The sequence below is a fragment of the Lichenostomus cassidix genome, chromosome 11 (genome assembly GCF_008360975.1).
Source record: "Lichenostomus cassidix isolate B80296 chromosome 11, HeHo_3.0, whole genome shotgun sequence".
In the NCBI taxonomy this organism is placed as follows: domain Eukaryota; kingdom Metazoa; phylum Chordata; class Aves; order Passeriformes; family Meliphagidae; genus Lichenostomus; species Lichenostomus cassidix.
Genome location: NC_139492.1, coordinates 3347858 through 3367170, shown reverse-complemented (window position 1 = coordinate 3367170; position 19313 = coordinate 3347858). Strand labels below are relative to the sequence as shown.

Below are 19313 nucleotides of genomic sequence, written 5' to 3'. Positions count from 1 at the left end.
CCCTGAGGAAATGAAAGTCAGGTCAGAGCAAAGATCTCAACCCCTCAATGCCATTTCAACATCCCAGAAAATCATCATTTAGCCCTTGATCAAAAGCCATCCTGTGTTTTGGGTGCAGGTCAGACCAACCAGAAGGATCCTGTGTTGTGTTCCAGTGTGGTTTTCCCTGATGGGTTCTGTTCCTCTGCTGTTTCTAGGATTCAGACCCAGGGAAAGGCTTTGAGCTGAGGAAAAGCTGGGTGCCAGGCAGCTGAACTGCTCTTTTAATTAAAGCTGGTTATGAAATGATAGGATCTTGGCAACAGCAGTATCTGCTAATTGTAACTGCTTGTTCTGAATGTGTTACTCACTGGAGTTACACCGGCACGAAATGTTCCTCCCAACATATTTTTCCCTCCCCACTAATGCAATGAATCATGCAGGGCTTTTTCTCTGTGAAACCTGTGCAGCCCAGACCCAGCTTTAGGAGGAGATGAAGTTAAAATCAGAGATATGTGTGATGGTCCCAGTTCTGCTGGACGTGCAAACACTCAATTCCCTGTCCAATATTGGTGCTTTATTTTTCCTGTTTTTCAGCACATTCTTGGGTTATTTTGGAACCTGCACAGGGTTAAACATTTGATTAAGCTGGTCAGAAGTGGGCTGAGCATTGTGGCAGTGTGCAGTTGTTTTTCTTAAGAAACCAGAATTAATTGCATAAAATAGAAACTCTCCAAAGAAATGTGTGGCATCACCATGCATAGACCCTGGAGAGGTCTGGTTCACAGTCCAGACCAGGATGCCGTTTGATTTACCATCTCAGTGGACCTCCTGTAGAGAATTGCTGGTAAAAAAATAAATGTTAGGTGTGAAAAATAAAAAAAAAATCAGATGGACCTATGAATAAACCATGAGAAATTGCACTCTTCACGTGGCAAATGCAAATGCCTGTCATCTGAAGTCAACTTGTTCCACATGTGTTGCAACATCGCCATGAATAATCCGCCGCAGTTTCCCTGCTTTGAATCATAAGGTCAATAGCAAGATAAGCCCAAGAGATTAATTCCAGTCACGTCATCCCAGTTGTGCCAACAACTGTGCTTTTCTGGACCTCAGCTGGGCAGCAGGGAGGGCAGCAGCTGAACACCAGGGCTCCCAAATGCCTGCAGGGAGCTGCAGAGCTCTGCAGGGGAAATGGGTTTGGATTCCAGGTGGGAGATGGGTCAGTGCCTGGAAGTGTCCCCAGATTCCCAGTGGGACCAGGATGGGCACAAGTGGTGCCTGCCAAAAGCTGGTGAGCTGTCACTTCACCACAAGGTCATGGGGGCCTTGGCAAGGTTTAAGAAATGGAGTAATGAAAGCTGAAAATCTGATTAAAAACTAATTTAGGCTTTGATTAATCTCAGTGCTTAAAGACATGCCCGAAATTCGTCGTGTCAGAGTCCTGGGGGCGTCAAGAGGGCTTTCATGCTGTGCCCTGAACACACAGCTAGCTGTCTGTGCACACCTGGTATGGAATTCACTGCCCAAATTCACACCACCTGAAGGGTCAGATTGTACTAAACCATCCAGATTATCCATACAGGAGCATTGCTGACCTCTGCAAAGTCTTATTGTTTCCTTCTGGCTACACCTGGGGATCCCAAAAGGGGCATCTTCCATTCCCACCAGGAAATCACTCCCACTGCCTCTCTGGCAGTCATTCACCTCATTCTTTACTGCTTATACCTTTGGATACTTCTGAAATATCATCTCATTTTCAAGAAATCTATATCTTATTTTTCTTCCGGAGAAACCATAACCATTCAACAAAAAATATAACACCCACGTTTTTGATATGGTCAATAAGCTTGGGCTTTCTTTATTCCTCGTTCTTATTTTAAGGAAGTATATGAAAAAGAAATTTGAAGACTTTTGCTGTCTAGTATGATATGTTTACAGTCTGCAGACCACAACTGCATTTCAAGCAAATGCTCTTGCAAACAGTATGTGTTTTATACAAAGCAGTGCAATTTGTTAGTTAGAGATTGATCGTCTGGCTACAGGCAAACTTTGAAAGCTGTCACATACAGTGGTTTTATTTCAAGCTTGTTACTGGCTTTAAGTACAGAATTGGGATTTGTATCTGTATGGTGGATGAGCTTTGGATAACCACACTGGTGTGCAGCCCTGAAAGAAAGTGTCCTAACGCCTGGCTTAGGATACTAATTGCAAGAACATTGGAAACTCAAAGGCAAATAATATAACAAGTGTGTTTGTGCCAACAGAAGCTGGTTTGGTTGTTAGTCATTCAATATTAGGTGCTCAGCAAGATGCATGAGTGGTAGAGACAAAGTTTATTCTTAGTAGTCACAGAGAAGAATGAGCATTTATCACTGAATAAACTCTGGCTTTTTACACTCTCCCAACCTCCAGCTCCACGGGGATTTTTTGGAGCTGGCTATGTTGGGCTGACTGCTGCTTTTACCTATGCCAGGAGAGAGGAGAGTGCTGTAACCTACACTGTTGTTTGCTCTGTGTGTTTTGCTGAGGTTCAGATGTGCCCATCTCTGTCCCTGTTTTTGGGAATGGCTCAGTTCCCCATGTAGATGTATTTGATGGGGGAAGCCTGTCCCTCCAGCACCAGGCTGTCAGTCTCGTTGAAGGTATCACTTTCCCCAGCGCGATTGGCGCTTTTCGCTCTGCTCAGCCGCGACTGCAGCCTCTCGTGTTCCTTCCTCAGCTCCGAGTACGAGTGGGAGAAGGTGTGGAAAATGGACGTGGCGGGGAAGGACATGATGAGGATCCCGCTGAGGATGCTGCTCAGAGCCACCATCTGTCCCGGCACGCTGCGCGGCACCATGTCCCCGTAACCCACCGTGGTCATGGAGATGATGGCCCACCAGTAGGAAGCGGGGATGCTGGTGAACTCCAGCACCCTGCCGGACTCGTTCTCCGCCAGATACACCAGCGGGGAGAACAGGGTGACCGCCACGCACAGGAAGAGCAGCAGCAGGCCGAACTCCCGCGTGCACTTGCGCACGGTGAGGCCGAGCGTCTGCAGCCCCAGCGAGTGCCGCGCCAGGCGCATCACGTACAGGATCCTCAAGGCACGTAGGACGCGGAGCACCAGCCCCACCTTCTCCAGGTACGTGTTGCTGCTCGGCCTGTCCTCCTCCTCGCCGGAGTCGTCCTCGGAGAAGATGAGGGAGACGTAGTAAGGGGAGATGGCCAAGAAGTCGATGATGTTCAGGGGTCCTTTGAAGAACTGGCATTTGCTCCTGGCCTGGATGAAGCGGAGGCAGAACTCCAGGGAGAACCAAGCCACGCAGATGGTCTCGATGACGAAGATGTAATAGCACTTCTGGGAACACTCGCCCTGACACAGAGTGGGGAGGGAAATAAAGAAAAGAACAGTCTGTGAGCCAGCAGCCAAAAACACCGATGGAGGAGCAATATGGATCTGCCTGAGTCACTGGTGGCAGGGATAAACAAATCCCAGTTCCCAGGTAGTGTGGCAGCTGTCCTTCAGTGGTGTACAGAGAATCCTGAGCACATGAAATGTCTGAATAAACAGATCTGTCTACCTGCTTCGCTTGGCTGTGTTGCTCCATGCAGCCTACACAATGAAACCCATCTGTGTAAAAAGCCATGCAGGCTGTAAGTCCCTAATAATTCCCACTTTCTGCTGCACTTGGGAGTCACAAGTCCTTTTGTTCAGGCAGTGGTTATAGAACTGGCCAGCTGAGGTTCCTCCCTCATGAGTGTGTTTTACCCTGCCTAACCCTCAGAACAATTTAGCTCCGTAGCACCATTTGGGGATTTTTCCTTTCCGCACAGTAAACTGTCGAGTCCATATTTTACCTCGAAAATGAAACACCACAAAAGCTAACAAAGGCTAGGCTAGCTCTGCTTGCAGGGTCAGGCTGTGGCTCCATTTGCAGGCAGTGCTGGAGTGCATTGATGTCTGCAGAGCTGCTGACTGGGCTTGATGAGATTGCCTGCAATCAGCACTTGTGTTGTGCAGTGCTCACTCTTCCTGAGCCCTGAATTATTTGTACAGTGCAGCCTGGACTCTGCACAGACCTGCCTCTGGTCACTCCACTGATGTGGGCTCTGAATTATTCATTGCTCCCCTCAAGATTTATTTTATTTTTTGTTAACTGGGCTGAATTTTCAGTACATTGGTTATTTACCTTTATACCTTTACAGGTGACATTGCTCTCAGATCATGATGTGGCTTTCATATTCCTTCCTCATAAAATAAAAGATATTTTATTTGCTGCAAGTTTTAACCATTAAGATTTAGGGTGTCTTTTGAACTGAGTGTGAAATTCCAAGGTGTAGCAATGTAGAGACTTGTTGGGAAATTTTTAATTCTTGCCACCCTTGGTGACCTCAGTGTTCCCTATGGAAATTTATATTTACTTAGAGAAGGCAATTTCTGCTGTCAGCATAATGAGAACCTGCTCGTTGCCTTCACATGGGGAGATGGATTTCATCCCATGAGTTTGTATGTGAATGTTTTATATATTAGGAACATTTGTATATATTATGGAATGCACCTGATGTGATTTATATAGAATATCCTCTTTGAACATTCTTCATCCTTTTCAACATCCTGTTCAAAAGCAGCAAATATTGAAATAAGAGGGGGGAAAAAAGAGGAAATATTAAGCACCAAAGCAAATTTCTGTTTCTCCCTGTTGTTTTGAGGACTTTTAGACCTCAGTGTTTTATGTTGCTCCTGGAACTGTTGCCCAAAGAAGAGGAAGAACAACACACAGACTTCAAATCTCTGTTCTCACTGAAATACTGATGCCTCTGTGTCAGTGGGAGATTTCAAATTTTTTTGACACCACATTCCCATTAGTTATTTTCAGCATAGTCCAAATACTCTGATCCATGAAAGGGTTTTTTTGCCTCAATGACTGATAAAAAAATCTCTGTGCCACAACAACTTCTATACAATTCCTCTTCCTGAACAAACCAGACACGTTTGGGATATTCTGGTGTTCAGCACCTGCCGACACAAACCACAGAACTCCCTCCTTGACCTCACCATGAACTAGAGCAGAACTCTGAGCTTTTATTTTCAGGTCTTTCTGTCAAAGTTTCACAGAGCTCTTTCTCCTCCTGCTGTAGTTTTGCACATGAAATACCACAGTGTAGTGGGAGCTTGAAAAGCTCCAAGCCAACGTGGTGCTGACTGGGAGCAAGAGGGGAAGATGAGGTTTTATTTATTTTTATTTTTATTTTTTTGAGTGGGCTTTTTACATTACCATAGCATCAATCAGCACTCAACCTGTCACTGACTTTGATGGGAGAACAGTTATGACAAGCCAGGAGTGAGTATGTAACTCTTTATACTCTATTCACCCTGCAGATTTACTTTTCAACAATGCAAGAATTTACCAGGATTTATGGAAGTTGCCTCCAGCAGAAATTCTACACCGTATGATATAAATGTAATAAAATGAGTGCCTGGTATTGATCTTCTGTATGAAATAAGCATTTGGCTCAGCAATGAATGAAACAATATTTTGTGTGTAAAAAGATATACACTGAGCCTGATGCCTGAAATATTGAGTGGGTTCTTAGATTTATAAACCTCCTCAAAGAAGCAAGGGAGTTGTTTCAAACTCTTCCACCACCAGAGACAGTCAGCAATTCAAAGCTTCCTTTTCATTATTCCCCTCTGGTGTATAAGAGATTTTCTGTGCTCCTTTATGGGCTGAGGTGTTACAGTGAGAATGCTTGTTTTAGGATAATTCTGTTAACTTCTTTTCAAATATTAAAAAAAAAAAAAAATCATAATAAACTAGAAGAACAGCAGCACTGAGTGCAGTTAGCCCTGTTCCAATAGCCTCAGGAAATAGGTGCCCAAGGCAACTCTCCTGACTTCTATTTTCCACTCACAGAATCCCAGAATGGTTTGGGTAGAAGGAACCTTAATAACCAGGTTGCTCCAAGCTCCATCCAACCTGGCCTTGGATACTTCCAGGGATGGGGCAGCAAAAAATAAATTTATTCACTGAATTGTGAATTCCAGCTGAATGTGCTTGAGATGTGTGCCAGCCATGAGATAAAAAGAGATAAATTTCCTGGCCTCTTAGTTGGCCAGGAAACATTAATTAAAGTGTAATGACATCTAGAATGATAAACAAATTCAGATCTCAGAGTTATGCAGCACTAACTTAACTTAGAACAGGTATAAATCTCATCTAGTGAAAATAATACCTTTACAGGCATCAATAACTTTAGTAATGCCCAGGGAGACTGAATCAGAATTTCCCCTGCAGAATATATATCTCATCTATCCATGCTAGTTTCCAGATGCTGCTCACTTTTTTATGCTTCCTAGACAAGGAAAAACTTTATTATTATTATTTATTATTATTATTATTATTGAATATCTGAATGACACCACCAAGGAACTATTCTTGTTCCTTCAAGGTCTGCTCTGTGATGATCATTGGTGTCTAACCTTTCTTCACTCTAAGACACCTCACAATCAAACATTTGTTTTGAATCATTACCTGATCCATCAATTAGTTTCCTACTGCCAAAGATTTACCCCAATACCTTTTGCAGTGGATATTTGCCCTTTATTCCCTCTTAATCTGAAATATATTGAGAAAAGAAATCCTGTTATTCCCATTATGTTGGGAGTGCAGTGCTGCAGCTGTGTGAGGAAAAAATTGGATTGGTACCAACGTTGTGCCCTTGGTGTGATTGACTCTAAGTGGAAGTTCTTTGGCAGCAATCTGAGCCTGTTTTCTGTGCTGTGTAATTTGGGATTTCCCACAATCTATAAACAGGGTAGAGTCTGGGATGTAAAACAAGCAAAACTACAGCATTGCCCGTGATCTCCTCCCTGTGCTTGCCAGTGCTCAGGGTGGTGTCAGTGATTCCAGGTTCTCCTGTGTCAAAGAATCTATTCCCAAGTTCAACAGCAAAAGTTCTTCCAATGCTCATAGAACGCCTTGCTAATAAGCACAGCTAGATCAGTGTATGGATTATTTCAGAATCATGTCACAGAGATTCCTGTTTCCAGAGCTTCAGAGTGGAAATCAATGTGCACATCAGCACGAGGTGTGTGTGCTGCTTACACAGCACACTTGTGAGAAAGGCAGCTGGTGTTCTTCTGAAGCCAAGCTGATAAAACTCCTTGAACCCAGCTAGAAGTCCTGACTGAACCACTGCCTGCAAACACTGCTGCTCCCAGGGCATGTGTGTGGGAACCAGCTGGCTCCTCATCATCAAACAAATGAGCAATGGGCTGGAAGGATTGAGCTCTGTTCCCAACCAGATCCACCCAGGATGCAGCAGAGATTGCTCCCGAGGAAAGGCTGTTCTGGTGCTCAGCCACCAGCACCTCACAGAGCCAGAACCAGGCAGGCAAGGAGCTCATGGAGCATGTGCTCCATTCTATTGGAGTCCTGGAGGAGTTTCCTGACCACCGGAGCTTCACCTCCTCAGCCCTGTGCGGTGGAAGGACAGGCTGACAGGATGTCGCTGCTCACACCAGGAACATGCCTGACTCCTGGCTGCTGCAAGGTCACTGTCACATCTGCTGGACTGCTCCTGGCACGGGCAGGTTTGGTTTGGCACAGCCCAGGTGCTGTGCAGATCGTTGCTCTGCTGCCCGCACTGCTTCATGGCCAGGGAAGGGGCAGCAGATGGGATCAGCCTGTGCTCTGCCTCCCGCCCTGCCTTCTGCCAGCTTGTGCTGTCCAGCACTTATCCCAGCACGACTGCTCTTCCTGCAGCCTGGCCCGTTGGCCAAAATCACTCAGCCCTCCATGGGCGGGATTTAGAAGTAAAACTGGCAGGAATTCCCCTCTCGAAGCCCAGGGTTGCCATTTCCTGGGATGGGGGCTGTTTTCCAGCCTTTTGCACTTCCCAGACATACCTGGGCAGTGCAGCCTGGTCTAGAGCTTCTCCCTGAGCAGTTCCCTCTGCGGGAAAAACATGAATTAATGGGATAGAGGGAAAACAAGCTTTGGCTCTTGCTCTTGCCTGCCCACACACCCGAGGCAGTGGGAGCACAGGGGAAAGGTGAGGCAGGGGTGAAGCAGGGCACGACCTGGTTGTGGGGAACTGATGTTCCCAGCTGCCTCCAGGCTGTTCTCATCCCACTGGAAATGAACAGATACTGGGAAGAAATCCCTTCTGGCTGCAAAGTGGTGGCTTGGTTGGGGAAATGTGGTGCCAATCCCTGCATACCTGAGCTCGGGGATCAGCTGCAGTGCTGCAGGTACTGCTGAATCACTGCGGCCGCATTGACGCTGCTATTTGAATAATTAAACCACGCTCTGCTGAATCAAAGGATGGCTGGGGAGAGCTTGAAAACCCTGGGTTATGGATCACATCGCTGCTTGGATTTATGGCTTCAGACTGATGCAATAGAATCAGGAGGTTACAGCGAGCTGAGAAAGAGATCTAACCTGATTTAGGGGATGATGAGCTTGTTGAAGCAGCGCTGTGCATTCTGAGAACACAAAGAGTTCCCACTTGTTCTGCTTTATGGGAAAGAAGCCTGGGCTTAGGAAAACAATTACTACAACTACAACTAAACTAATATTGGTACTGTATTAATGTGGACATTAGGAAGAACAGAGAAAGAAATTATTGCTCTGTGTCTAACAAATAATTATCCCCTCTGGGGCAGAAGTGTACGTAAAATAAAATGTTTCAATTAACTTTTAGACTTGGGTGCTTAGTGTGCAAACACTGGGAGAGTCAGTCTGAAGAATCTGAGTTTGATTCAAAGCAGTTGGTGACTCTAAAGTGCTGGTGTTAGGGGAAAGGTATGAAAGAATAAACTTTTTACTGTTTTTCTAGCGAGGAATCTAACAGACAATTTTGTAACTGTGAAGGGCAGTATGGACAAAATAACAAGGTATTTATTAGATCTTGGGAGGATAACCTTCAACTGCCAGTCAAAGCATTTGCCCTGTAACTGTTCCTTTGCTTCTTTTCTCACTGTGAATTCTTTGGAGCAGAAATCCCTTCTTATGGTAACTCTGTAGAACAGGGAGCTCAGGGGGTCCCAAATATGGCTGAATCTGTCATTAGGGAAAACCCTGGTGCTAACAGGAGGTGCTGACACTGTGGGAAAGGACAAGGAGGATGATTTGGTTACAAACAGAGTTTTCCAGAGGTAGAATTCCTCCATGAAAGGAGGAATTCTATCTCTGGAAATTCTATCATTCTGGAAAGGAGGAATTCTATCTCTGGAATTCTATCATTCCCAAAGGAGGAATTTACAAAATGGTCATCTGTGCTGAAGCCCCTGAGGTGAGTCAGGTGAGGGAAGAGCACAGCCTTTGGTCCTTTTGCAGCTATAACAACCTTGAGAGTAGCCAGAGAGGAAAGCAATCCTGGTTGCCAGTGAGGGACACAGCTGCTGGTGGGCTGCCCACTGCAGAACAGCTGGCACAGCTGGCACAGCTGGGTGTCCCCCCAGCATGGCGTGCAAAGCTAAGAGACTTAGCACTGCTGGGACACAGCCAGGAGTGGATGAACATGAGGCAACCCAGTAATGTCTCATTGTGCTTCCTGAGCATCCCTGAGCCCTGGAGTGGCTTGGGAAAGGCAGGCAGGGTCCTTTCCCTCCCTGCAGGGTCAGGAGTTGGTGCAGACACTCTATGGTGTGGCTGTGGAGAGCAGGGCTTGAGTGAGAGGGACTTGATCAGCCCAGATAAAGAACTGTACAGAATCTGTACAGAACAGGCTCGACACCAAAATGTGCAATTCTGTGTGTGGATGCATGGAAAATGGTCACTGATCAGGTGGAACTCTGAAATCAGATCTTAACATAAAGGGGCAATTTCAAGGTTAAAAAATCCTGGTGTTTCTGGCCTCAAAAAAAGGCAGATCCCACAAGGCAATGATTTATAAATATATATATCAAAGCCCCAGACTTGAACATTCTGATTTCTGTTGTTCAATGGCTTCTTATTTAATCTTTCTTCAATCATTATTAATTTAAATAATTCAGTCCACAGAGCAAATAAATTAGCTGGGTTTTACTGTGCTGAGTACACCTGGACCAGGAGGTTTCTGGTGCTGCAGTGAAGCACATTTTCCTACTTTCCTCGCTGATCAAAAAACGGCCAGAAAAAATCAGAATTACACTGGATCCTTGGATAATTTAGGAGAGGGATTGTCTGCAGAAAGTGACCTGATAAGAACCCAGAATAAAGTGCTTGAGCAGATGCAATAAAGCCAAAGCACATCCAGCTTTATTTTGTTCCAAGTAATTTCAAGTCATATGTATACAGCAGTATATTTATAGACAGGCATGTACACACACGCCTTGGGAGTCTTACACTTGTCAATGAACATTATGTTTTCTTTCTCTTCACACTGAGGCAAATAAATTGGTTTTTCCCCCATAATTTTAAAGGAAAATTATTCAAGTTTTAAAGAAAACCTGGTTTTTGGTAGTTTCTTCCGGCGTGCAAGCCAAATATTCTGGCTTCAGTATCATGCAGAAAACTTCAGCAACATCAAGCATTGAAAAAACTAGTCAGGAGCTCCAGAATAACAGTGAAAAATTAAAAAAAAAAAAAAAGAAAGAAAAAAAAGAAAATTTAAAAGTGGTTCTAAATGTTAAGTGCCGGGTTCTTTTCATCTGCTCATGTTTTCTGGATTCTAAGTGCAAGCAGAGACTAAAAACTTACTCTTTGAAATGGAGTTTGATTTTCACATAATCAAATGATCCCAGGAAAAGAAACTTTTAAAAAAATATGAGTTTCTGAGTTTCAAGATAAAATCTTCACATGAAACAGCAGTGGTTGCAGCTTATGTTGCTCATGTTTCATTAGGTCCTATAAAATACCTGAAGCAATTTCAAGCTTCTCAAGGTCAGTTAAGAGCAAATACAAAAATTAGTAGTAACAAGGTCAGGGAATGGAAATACCTGAGGTTTTTTCTTCCCCCTGACCTTAATTTGCTGCCTTCCCAAAGTACAGACCTTGCTGTAGCCTTTCTGCAGAGTCATTTCTCTAGGGGATGCCAATTTTAGGGACTCATTAAATGAAATATCTCACCCTAAGGAAAGTCCCAAGAGTACTTCAAAGTGTCCTCTCTCTCGAGGCTTTTCTGCAGTGGTTTTATTCCATAGTTTTTTGGTGCAATGATGTTTTTCCTTTGGGTTGGATGTGCTGAGCAGTAACTGTTTCAGTGACACCTCTTGGATCCTGACTGGAACTCTTTTGTGGGACTTTCAGGGGACTTTGATGGGACTTCTGCCTTGTCTCTAGTGGGATGATCTTAATTCCTTCATTTGAGGGCAACACTGGTGAATTTTGTCACTTCAGCTTTTCTATATTCTTGGTTTCTAGTTCAGATCTGCAGTTCTCTCAAGCTGCCTGTTCAGATCAATACCAGATTTCCCCACCTCTAAATATGCTTTTTTTCCCCTCTCTCTACATGCCTTAATTACCACACATTGATGACAACAAATTTGCTTCTTTACCAAAACCAGTTTGATCTCATAAAGAACAGATGCAAATATCACCAACAAGGATGTACTGCCCCTGGAAAATGTGATAATTCCATTGTTTCATGCCTAAATAACATAACCTTTTTACTGATAACTCCTCTTTCCTTAGCCTTTCATCATCCTTATAAATCATAAAACCTTCTGTATATTTATTTCATGGTCACACTTAACCTTGAGCTCACCAGAGCTGTTCATTTGCTGCTCCACAGTTGTGCTGAACTTTTGGCATCCTTCCCCTGGAGCTCTCCTCCCTGGGCTGGCATTCGTGGCGTGTGCACATGAAATACAAACTTCCCGAATTCTTTGCCCAAATCTCTGTGTTTTTCTCTCGTACCCCTCAAAGAGGAAGTTCCCAAATGGCATTTTTTGGAGGGTGTGATGGTGTCGATTGTAACAACTCCTTTATTTCGCCTCGAGCTGCGTTCCTGTCTCTCATCCTCCTCTCCCCTCCCTCCTGCCGCCCGTGGCGATGCTCTTCCCTCCCTCCCTCCCCTCCGGTTGCCAGGGCGACAGGGTTTCCCTGATGCAGATGCTCTCCTTGGCTCCCTGCCATCCCTCTCTCTCGCGGAGACAGACCCGAGTTTGCACTTTCCCTCGGATAGTGAGCGCTCCTGCCTGCTCTGCTGCCTGCCCAGGCAGCTTTCCTCCCTTCCGAGCAGCCCTGGGTTAGCAGCTGCTGAAAGGACAAGGGATCTGATGTGCCTGCAGGGTGGGATCAGCAGCCTCTGAGCCAAGTGAGTCAAGTGGAAGTCACCTTGCATTATTTTTCCTTTTTTTTTTTTTTTTCCTTTCTTTTTTTTTGACTCTGAGCCTTCTGGAGCTGGAGTCCAGCCAGTTTTCTCTCTCTTAACGTGGCTGTGATGAGGAGAAACAGGACCCTAGAGTGGTACATATGCAGCAGAGGTAAAGCTTTTTTTTTTTTTGGTCTGTTTTTCAGAATGGATAATATGGATGAATTCAATTTCCAGTGTTAGTGGCATTGGAAAATGGATCCTTGGAGCACTTTTGAGGACATTTACCACGGAGGTTTTGCCAAGCTTTAACTCAGGAATGAATAAACCTCAAGACAGGGCATCTTTGAATTGAGGTGTGGAATTGCAGGTAATTTAGAAACTTTGTGAAGGAATGTGACTGTTTGCTGTCACTGAGCAAACAGATATCTAGTTGTCTTTGTGTTCAGCCCAAAAAGCAAAAATTCCAGGTCCTGCATGCCTGTCCCAGGTTGCTGATAAATGTGGCCCCATCTTGGAATCACTTTCTGAGGTCAGTGAGCAGCTTTGAGTTACAAATCCACACAGAGTTGCAATTTACTGAGTATGACTCAGCTGCAGCCAAGAAGTCCTAATTTTAGTCAATTAAGCTCCTGGAGTTATTTGTCCAACTCCAGTTAAAATGCTCTTTTGAGATCCCAGGAAGAAAATCTTAGTTGTTGCAGGCTAAGAATTTAGGGATGGAAATTCAGGGATGCAAAAACTGCTCTTTAGCAGTTCAGATTCTCTGCTTTTCCACAAAGCAGGAGTATTTTGTCTCATATATTCCCCTAGGTTTCCTCTAGCAGAACATCACATAATTCACATAGCAGGACTTTTAATACTCTGCTCTGTGCTTCTGGGGCACAATGACAAAGTGCATTAGGCTGGTGCTGTAAGTGTAAACTATGGAATGTTTCCAAATGTTTGGACAAATGTGGTCCTAAACTCGAGTTCATCCTTCATCCTCTCCCCTGCACTTTAAACCATCCATCTTTTGAGCTTGTTTTCCATCCAGTTTGCTTGGTTTTTAAAGTAGTGATATGTATGCAAATCTCTAAGTAGTAATGTCGCCTGTATTTTATGGGAAATCCAGGAACAGCAGCTCCCAGACACACTTATAACCCTCAGCATGCTTTTCTTTCTAACTAGTTAATTATTTTTAATACACACAACATCTAGCTGAGCTCTCCTCGTGCACTGGAACTTATTTATAAAAGCTTTTCCTGCAGTGGTTGGGAAATGAAGATAAAAAGCATCGAGCCACTTCCATTAACAAAGTTAGTGGGAAGCACTTGCTGGAGCAGAGTTTGTAATGTTTGTACATCGAGCTGAAAGAAGGATGTTCTATATTTAAAGTGCTTCCTTGGAAGAAGCACAGGAACAGTGCTAGCAGCTTTTCCTGTGAGCACAGCTTTTCCTTTTTTCAGCCAAAAAGCAATAGCTGGGGAAGGCTGGAGGAGCACCAGGATGATTCCTGACAGGTTAGAGCTTTCCTGAGCAAATGTAACTTAATACCCAAGGGGTTAAAATGGAACAGGGAATGATCTTGGATTTCAGCCTTCTGTGCAGTCCTGAGTTTTGTTCAAAGACATCAAATATCAGGACTTCTTTTAACCATGACAAGGCTGCCTTGACCAACGGCTTGAGCAGAAAAATAGATGCAGATTTTTGTGTTGTGCACACCAGGCTTTGCTCTAAGTGTAAAAATGACTTTATTAATCAATATAGGATACTCTGAGGAGGTTCTTGTCTTACAGCAGGGCTTGGGGCAGGGAGTTTATTTGACACAGATTTCCTCAGCACTTTTGGAAGGTCAATTTGTAAATGAAGTGAAGGATTCATTACAGAGATTAGCCAAGGTTATTTGATGAATTTGGACATTGCCACATCTGAAAAAACTTTGGATTCTTACTTCCCTCTGGTTTATTATTACAAAAATAAATCTTATAAAAGCTGAAATATTAACAGCAACAGAGAAATATTAAGAGCTATAGAGAAGATCCTTCTTGTGTGATCCGGGCTTGATTTATTTGCTTTAAATGAATGTGGATGACTTCTCTGAGAAGGGTTTAAGTGCAGCTAGCAGTTCAGATAGTGGTTGGTATTGCTCCTACAATATGTACATATATATGGGGCAAATACAGAATTCTCTTAGCATAGAATCGTGATTTTTATAGGCACAGCTTTTGAGTATCAGTATGTGCAAAAATACTTCATCTGCCTCTCATCCTTCAATCTTTATGCAACTGCTGAAATGTAACATATAAAAATTAATGAATATTTCTCCCTCTTTAAGGATCTGAATGTTTTATCGCAAGGGAAGATACCCAGCTGTTTTGAAAGCAAAGATGTCAGAGGAAAATATTTCTGTTGCTGATGTGTCTAAAGGAGAGATTGCTTGTAACTAGAAAGTGAAGCATCTTGAAAACTCCACAATGTCAGTTTGAGAGTCTCAGTGCTAACAAGTTGATCTTACACTGGCAGCTGCTTCTTAAGAAGAAAAAACATTCCTATACTGCAGAGCTGAAATATCTGCTCTGTCCACAAGCCTTCTTGTATCTTAGCTAAAAATTTGTCCAATATTTGTTCCCATTATTCTTAACATGATATCTCTTGAAACTGATAGAACTAATTTAAGCCATTTTCACATTTCCTGCCCCAGACTCTTTCACTAATTCTGTGGCTAGACCAGTTAAAAAGCACTGACTTACCCTGTCTTCTTCAGCTCTTAAGTCTGGCATTGTGCTCACGCAAAGGCTTATAGCTGTGGTGGCCACAAAGAGGATGGAGAGACAAGCAAAGACTTTGCCTGGCAGTCCCGACTGGGGATTATCCACCATATCTCTGAGTCTGTTCATGAACTGCCCGAATCTGGTTTTCTCATCCAACACACACGAAGCCTCCTTGCTCCTCCGAAGCTCCTCTTCCTTGCGGATCTCAGCCAGCTCGTGCAGCTTCTGGAACAGCTTCCGAAAGCAGCAGTTCTCCAGGTTGGATTCCTCAATGCCCCAGTACCTCAGCTCCTCCTGGAAAGACAAGGCACACATGTCTCTCAGGAGCATCAGCTTCCCCGCCGCCAGGAAGCTGACAATCATCCCGAAAGCGTTGGGGTTCCTGTCAAAGAAGAACTCATGGGTGTCTTCATCGTAATCGTCACACAGCTGGATGATCTCTTCATAGCTGCTGCAGAGCTTCAGTTTGCTCAGCCTGGTCAGGGGAAACTCGTCCAAAGTACTCCAAGGCAGCAGGTACTTGATGCCTCCAACGTTGATCATGATCTCGGTCTTTAGGTCGGCTGCAGACACTTGGTCAGGGCGGTAAATCCTCCTGGCTCTCTGGTAATGAACCCCCTTGACAGAAGGGGTTTCCACGCAGATGGGGAGGAAGTGGCTCAGGGAATTACAGGAGTTGTAGCTAATGTTACTATAGTCTTGGTCGCTGCCTCTGGAGAGAATAGGCATCTCTGAGAGTTCTCACCGGGACATCCAGAGTGGCATCAGTGCAGGGGATCTGTCAGCCAGAAGAGACAGCAAGGAGGAGAAAACACAGCAGAGGTTACTGACAGAGAAAAGGTGTTTCCAGCCACTTTCCTCAACCACCAAATTAACGAGCGCCTGTTTTGTAAGTAAAAGTCACCTCTGTGCTTCTTCCTGAAACCTGCAGGCTGTGAATGAGCTTTGCTTTGCTGCCTCATTGGTTGTCTGGCAACACAGGCACGGAGCAGAGCTACAGCCTCATTCATAATTATCACCGAGTGCCTGCAAACCCGAACGGGAGCACCTCGGGCTCTACCCCCAGCCGCTCTCGGGCATCGTCACATCCCTATTTTCGGGTCGTTGTCGCTTCGCTTTCTTATTTCTGTAAACCCTTAACCACGCGCTAACTCAGCTAAGCTGCTTAATAGTTATTAGAGATGGAGTGGTCAATTACCTGCCATCAGCTGGGTGCGAAGTTGCTAATTGCTTTAACTGGACTGCTCAGATTGTGGTTCCTCTGCCTCGCACCGCACGCCCGTTCTGCCTCCCGGGGGATCGCGAGGATTAGCTTACAAAATGCCCTAAGTGGGAAAGTGCTGTCTAAATGATGACTGTCCTTATCAACCCGACCTCGTGCCGCTGTAAATTACTGAGGAGTCAGAGCGAACCTTCGCCCACCGGGGGGAAAACTTGGTTAAAGCAGGCAGAAAGTTTTTAGCATTTTATCAGCTCGGAGCGACTGAAACGCTCCCCTCCTCCTTTCAGGAGCGAACCCCTGCTGCTGCCCCTAGTCTCTAGGGGTTGAAAAGCACTTTTTACCCCAAGTCAGCCAAGCGCAAACATTGCAGGGGAAGTGTCCCGAAGTGACTTACCAGCAGGGCAGGGCAGCTGCCGGAGCTCGGCTGCCCCGCAGGTGAGGCTCACATGCCGCACACCCAGCAGGACCCGGCAGCAGCTCCTGGGGGGAATTGTCCCGTATCGATTACATGGAAAAGCGCTGGAGCACTCTGGAGCTGGCTGTCTGTTTCCTCTTCCTCCTCCTCTCCTTCTTCCGCGGAAGGGGGAAGCAGCCGTGTGTGTTCATGTAACATATGTTGTGCTGGGAGATGCTCAGCGCAGGTGTCCCCAGGGGCAGCTCCTCTGCTGGGCTGCCTGCTGGAAGATGCTGAGGGAGAGCTGGTGGATCCTGGCCTCTCCCTGCCTCTCCTTTGCTTCCCCCGGGACTGTCACTGTGGTCCTGGAAGAGGAGGGGAGAGGGAAGGGGGAAGGGCTTAGCAATAATCTTTCCAGCATCCCTCCGTGGATCCAGCAGGCAGCAGGCAGCAACTGGGTAAGAACACGGAGTACAAGTCCCCGGCTAATGAGGTTTAATAATCAGTAAATTCTGGCAAATCTACTTAATAAAACTATTTCAGTGTCTATTAACTCCTTCCATCATAGTCATGCTACAGTCGCTTGGTCTGGAGAAACCACTTAAATTCCTCGGCTGCAGTTTCCATGAACTGCAGCCCTCTTGAAACTGGGATTTGCTCTTTAATATCCCTAGATAGAAAGGGGAGTTTGTAGGATCCATGGATGCTGTGCCCCAGCATTTCTTTGGCTATTAAAGAAGTGCTTTCCTCCCATAAAAGAAAGGACCTCTGGCTTGTAAAGCACAGGTGCTGAGCACTCTCTTTCCAGATCTGCAGTGCTTTCCCAACAGCCAAGAACTTTTTCCCTTTCCTCTTTGCAGGTGATGGGAAATCAAAATTTATAATTTTCCCGCTTTGCTTATGCATGGCTGTAGGGGGCTGAGCTTGCTGTAATGCTTTTGGGTTCTGGAATTGGGATGACACAGATTTCACACAAATTCTCCTTGTTTGGCCCCAGCCAGAGGGTCCAAGAGAGCTGGAGTTAGGTTCTGTCGACAAATATCCTCTGTGGGGCTCCCCAGAGCACTGAGAAAAGCCTGAAAGCTCTGAGGTGAATCCTCATTCTAGAGAGATCGGAGGGATCTCTCAGTTACACAAATCCTAGAGAGATCTGTGTAACCCTGAGGGAGATTTCCATGTCCCACTGGGAGTGTGAAGGTCAACAGGACTGAGGTGAGCTGATTTCCAGCAGTGTGGACAAAGTGCAGCTGTGTGATTGTGAGGGGCTTGGGAACCCCTGAGCTGCTGCTCCTCAGCTCTTCATCAGCACTGAGCAAGGCTGTGGCACAGCCTAGGACGGGAAGCATTTGCTAATTGGACTTTTGGGGCACATCTCTCTTGGCCCACGTGGTGCCCAGAAGATTAACTTCTTATCAGGCTCCACCACTGGGGTTTTCACTCAAGCCCTAATTATGCCATCCACAGAGAAAGGCCAGAGAGATGCCTGAAGGCTACAGAGTTCTGGGAGCCTGAATCAGAATCACTTCAATCCTACCACCTTTGTGCAGGAAGCAGCTTGCTCTGCCCATCAGTCTTTCTTATGGATTATTGCTGCGAAGAAAAAGCAAACCTATTCTAATTAACTTTGGATGGATTGTTTCACAGAAGGATAAAAGCAATTAGCATTTCCTTCTTACCTTGTGAAGCCCTTGCATGGTGCTGGAAAAGGTTATTTTTCTGAAGCCAGCTGACAAGGAGGTGAATAAATCCAAAGCAATGAGTAAATGCTGTACGCAATTGAGTGATTTAAGTGCTACACTTATTTATCAAGAAATGCATGGACTTTAATTTTAAGCCTTCTTTTCTAAGGCTGGGTACTCTAATAGCTGTTTTATTGGGATCTGCAGCTGTGGCTGTAGATAGATCAGGACCTCATTGATGGCTAGAATCATATAAATACCTGCCAGACAGAGACAGAGAATGGATGGAAATGTTTCTATCCGAATTTTGTTAGTGGGAAATGAAGGCACTCCAAAGAGAAATGCTTAATTTGGGGTCTGAGGAAGCCAGGCCCCAAACCCAGCTCTGAAGGTCTTAAACATGTCCCTCACTCCAAAGCTGTCCTTCTGTCCTGACCAGGCTCTGCTTCTGCTCCCTGGATCCTCCTGCCATGGCTGTGGGAGATTCTCCTCTCTGGTATCTCTCCCCAGGTGGGAAAGGCAAATTCCTAGCTCACTTCTAACATCTGCTGGTGTGTTTTTTCACTTTTTTTTTTTTTTTTAAATTTTCATAACTACTGCTGTAGTTTTCCTGTTCAATTCTCTTCACCCTTTCAATATGAACTTCATAATCCTTAATTCCTTCCTCCATTCCCTGTTTCCCTCACAGTTTCAGGAATTGCTCTCTCCTTGCTCTTTAGCCATCTGGTTACATCAGCTCCTCACATACCCCTTATGCCTTAAATGCAGTTCCCATATGTTCCCGATTTGTTGACACGGATGACACTCCTCTCTCCCCTTTTTCCCCTCCTTTGGTAGTTTTCCATCCTCCTGTGATTTGGCTGAGCCCTTCCTCTGTCCCCCCTGTTGAACAACAAGCACAAGGTGCTGCTCGCCCAGCTGTTTCTAAACCTTGTGGCTGTGCTGGGGCAGCTCAGATCCTGTCTGTGACACACACAGGGGAATCTGGCAGCAGTTAATTCCTGAAGTGAGCTGTTTTCCCTGTGTAGTTCAGTAATGAAATCATTCACAGGACTTTTATT

At 45.1% G+C, this 19313-nt stretch overlaps 1 protein-coding gene across 1 annotated transcript; it reads right to left on the bottom strand.

The window, feature by feature from the left end:
* Positions 1 to 1804: 1804 nt before the first annotated feature.
* Positions 1805 to 16926, bottom strand: KCNG4 (potassium voltage-gated channel modifier subfamily G member 4). The gene is made up of 3 exons (XM_085071442.1): positions 16574 to 16926; positions 14937 to 15735; positions 1805 to 3337 (listed from the first exon to the last, which is right to left on the bottom strand). The coding sequence occupies exons 2-3, from the start codon at positions 15684 to 15686 to the stop codon at positions 2552 to 2554; spliced, it is 1536 nt and encodes a 511-aa protein (XP_084927568.1). The 5' UTR covers positions 15687 to 15735; positions 16574 to 16926; the 3' UTR covers positions 1805 to 2551.
* Between the last annotated feature and the right edge of the window lie 2387 nt (positions 16927 to 19313).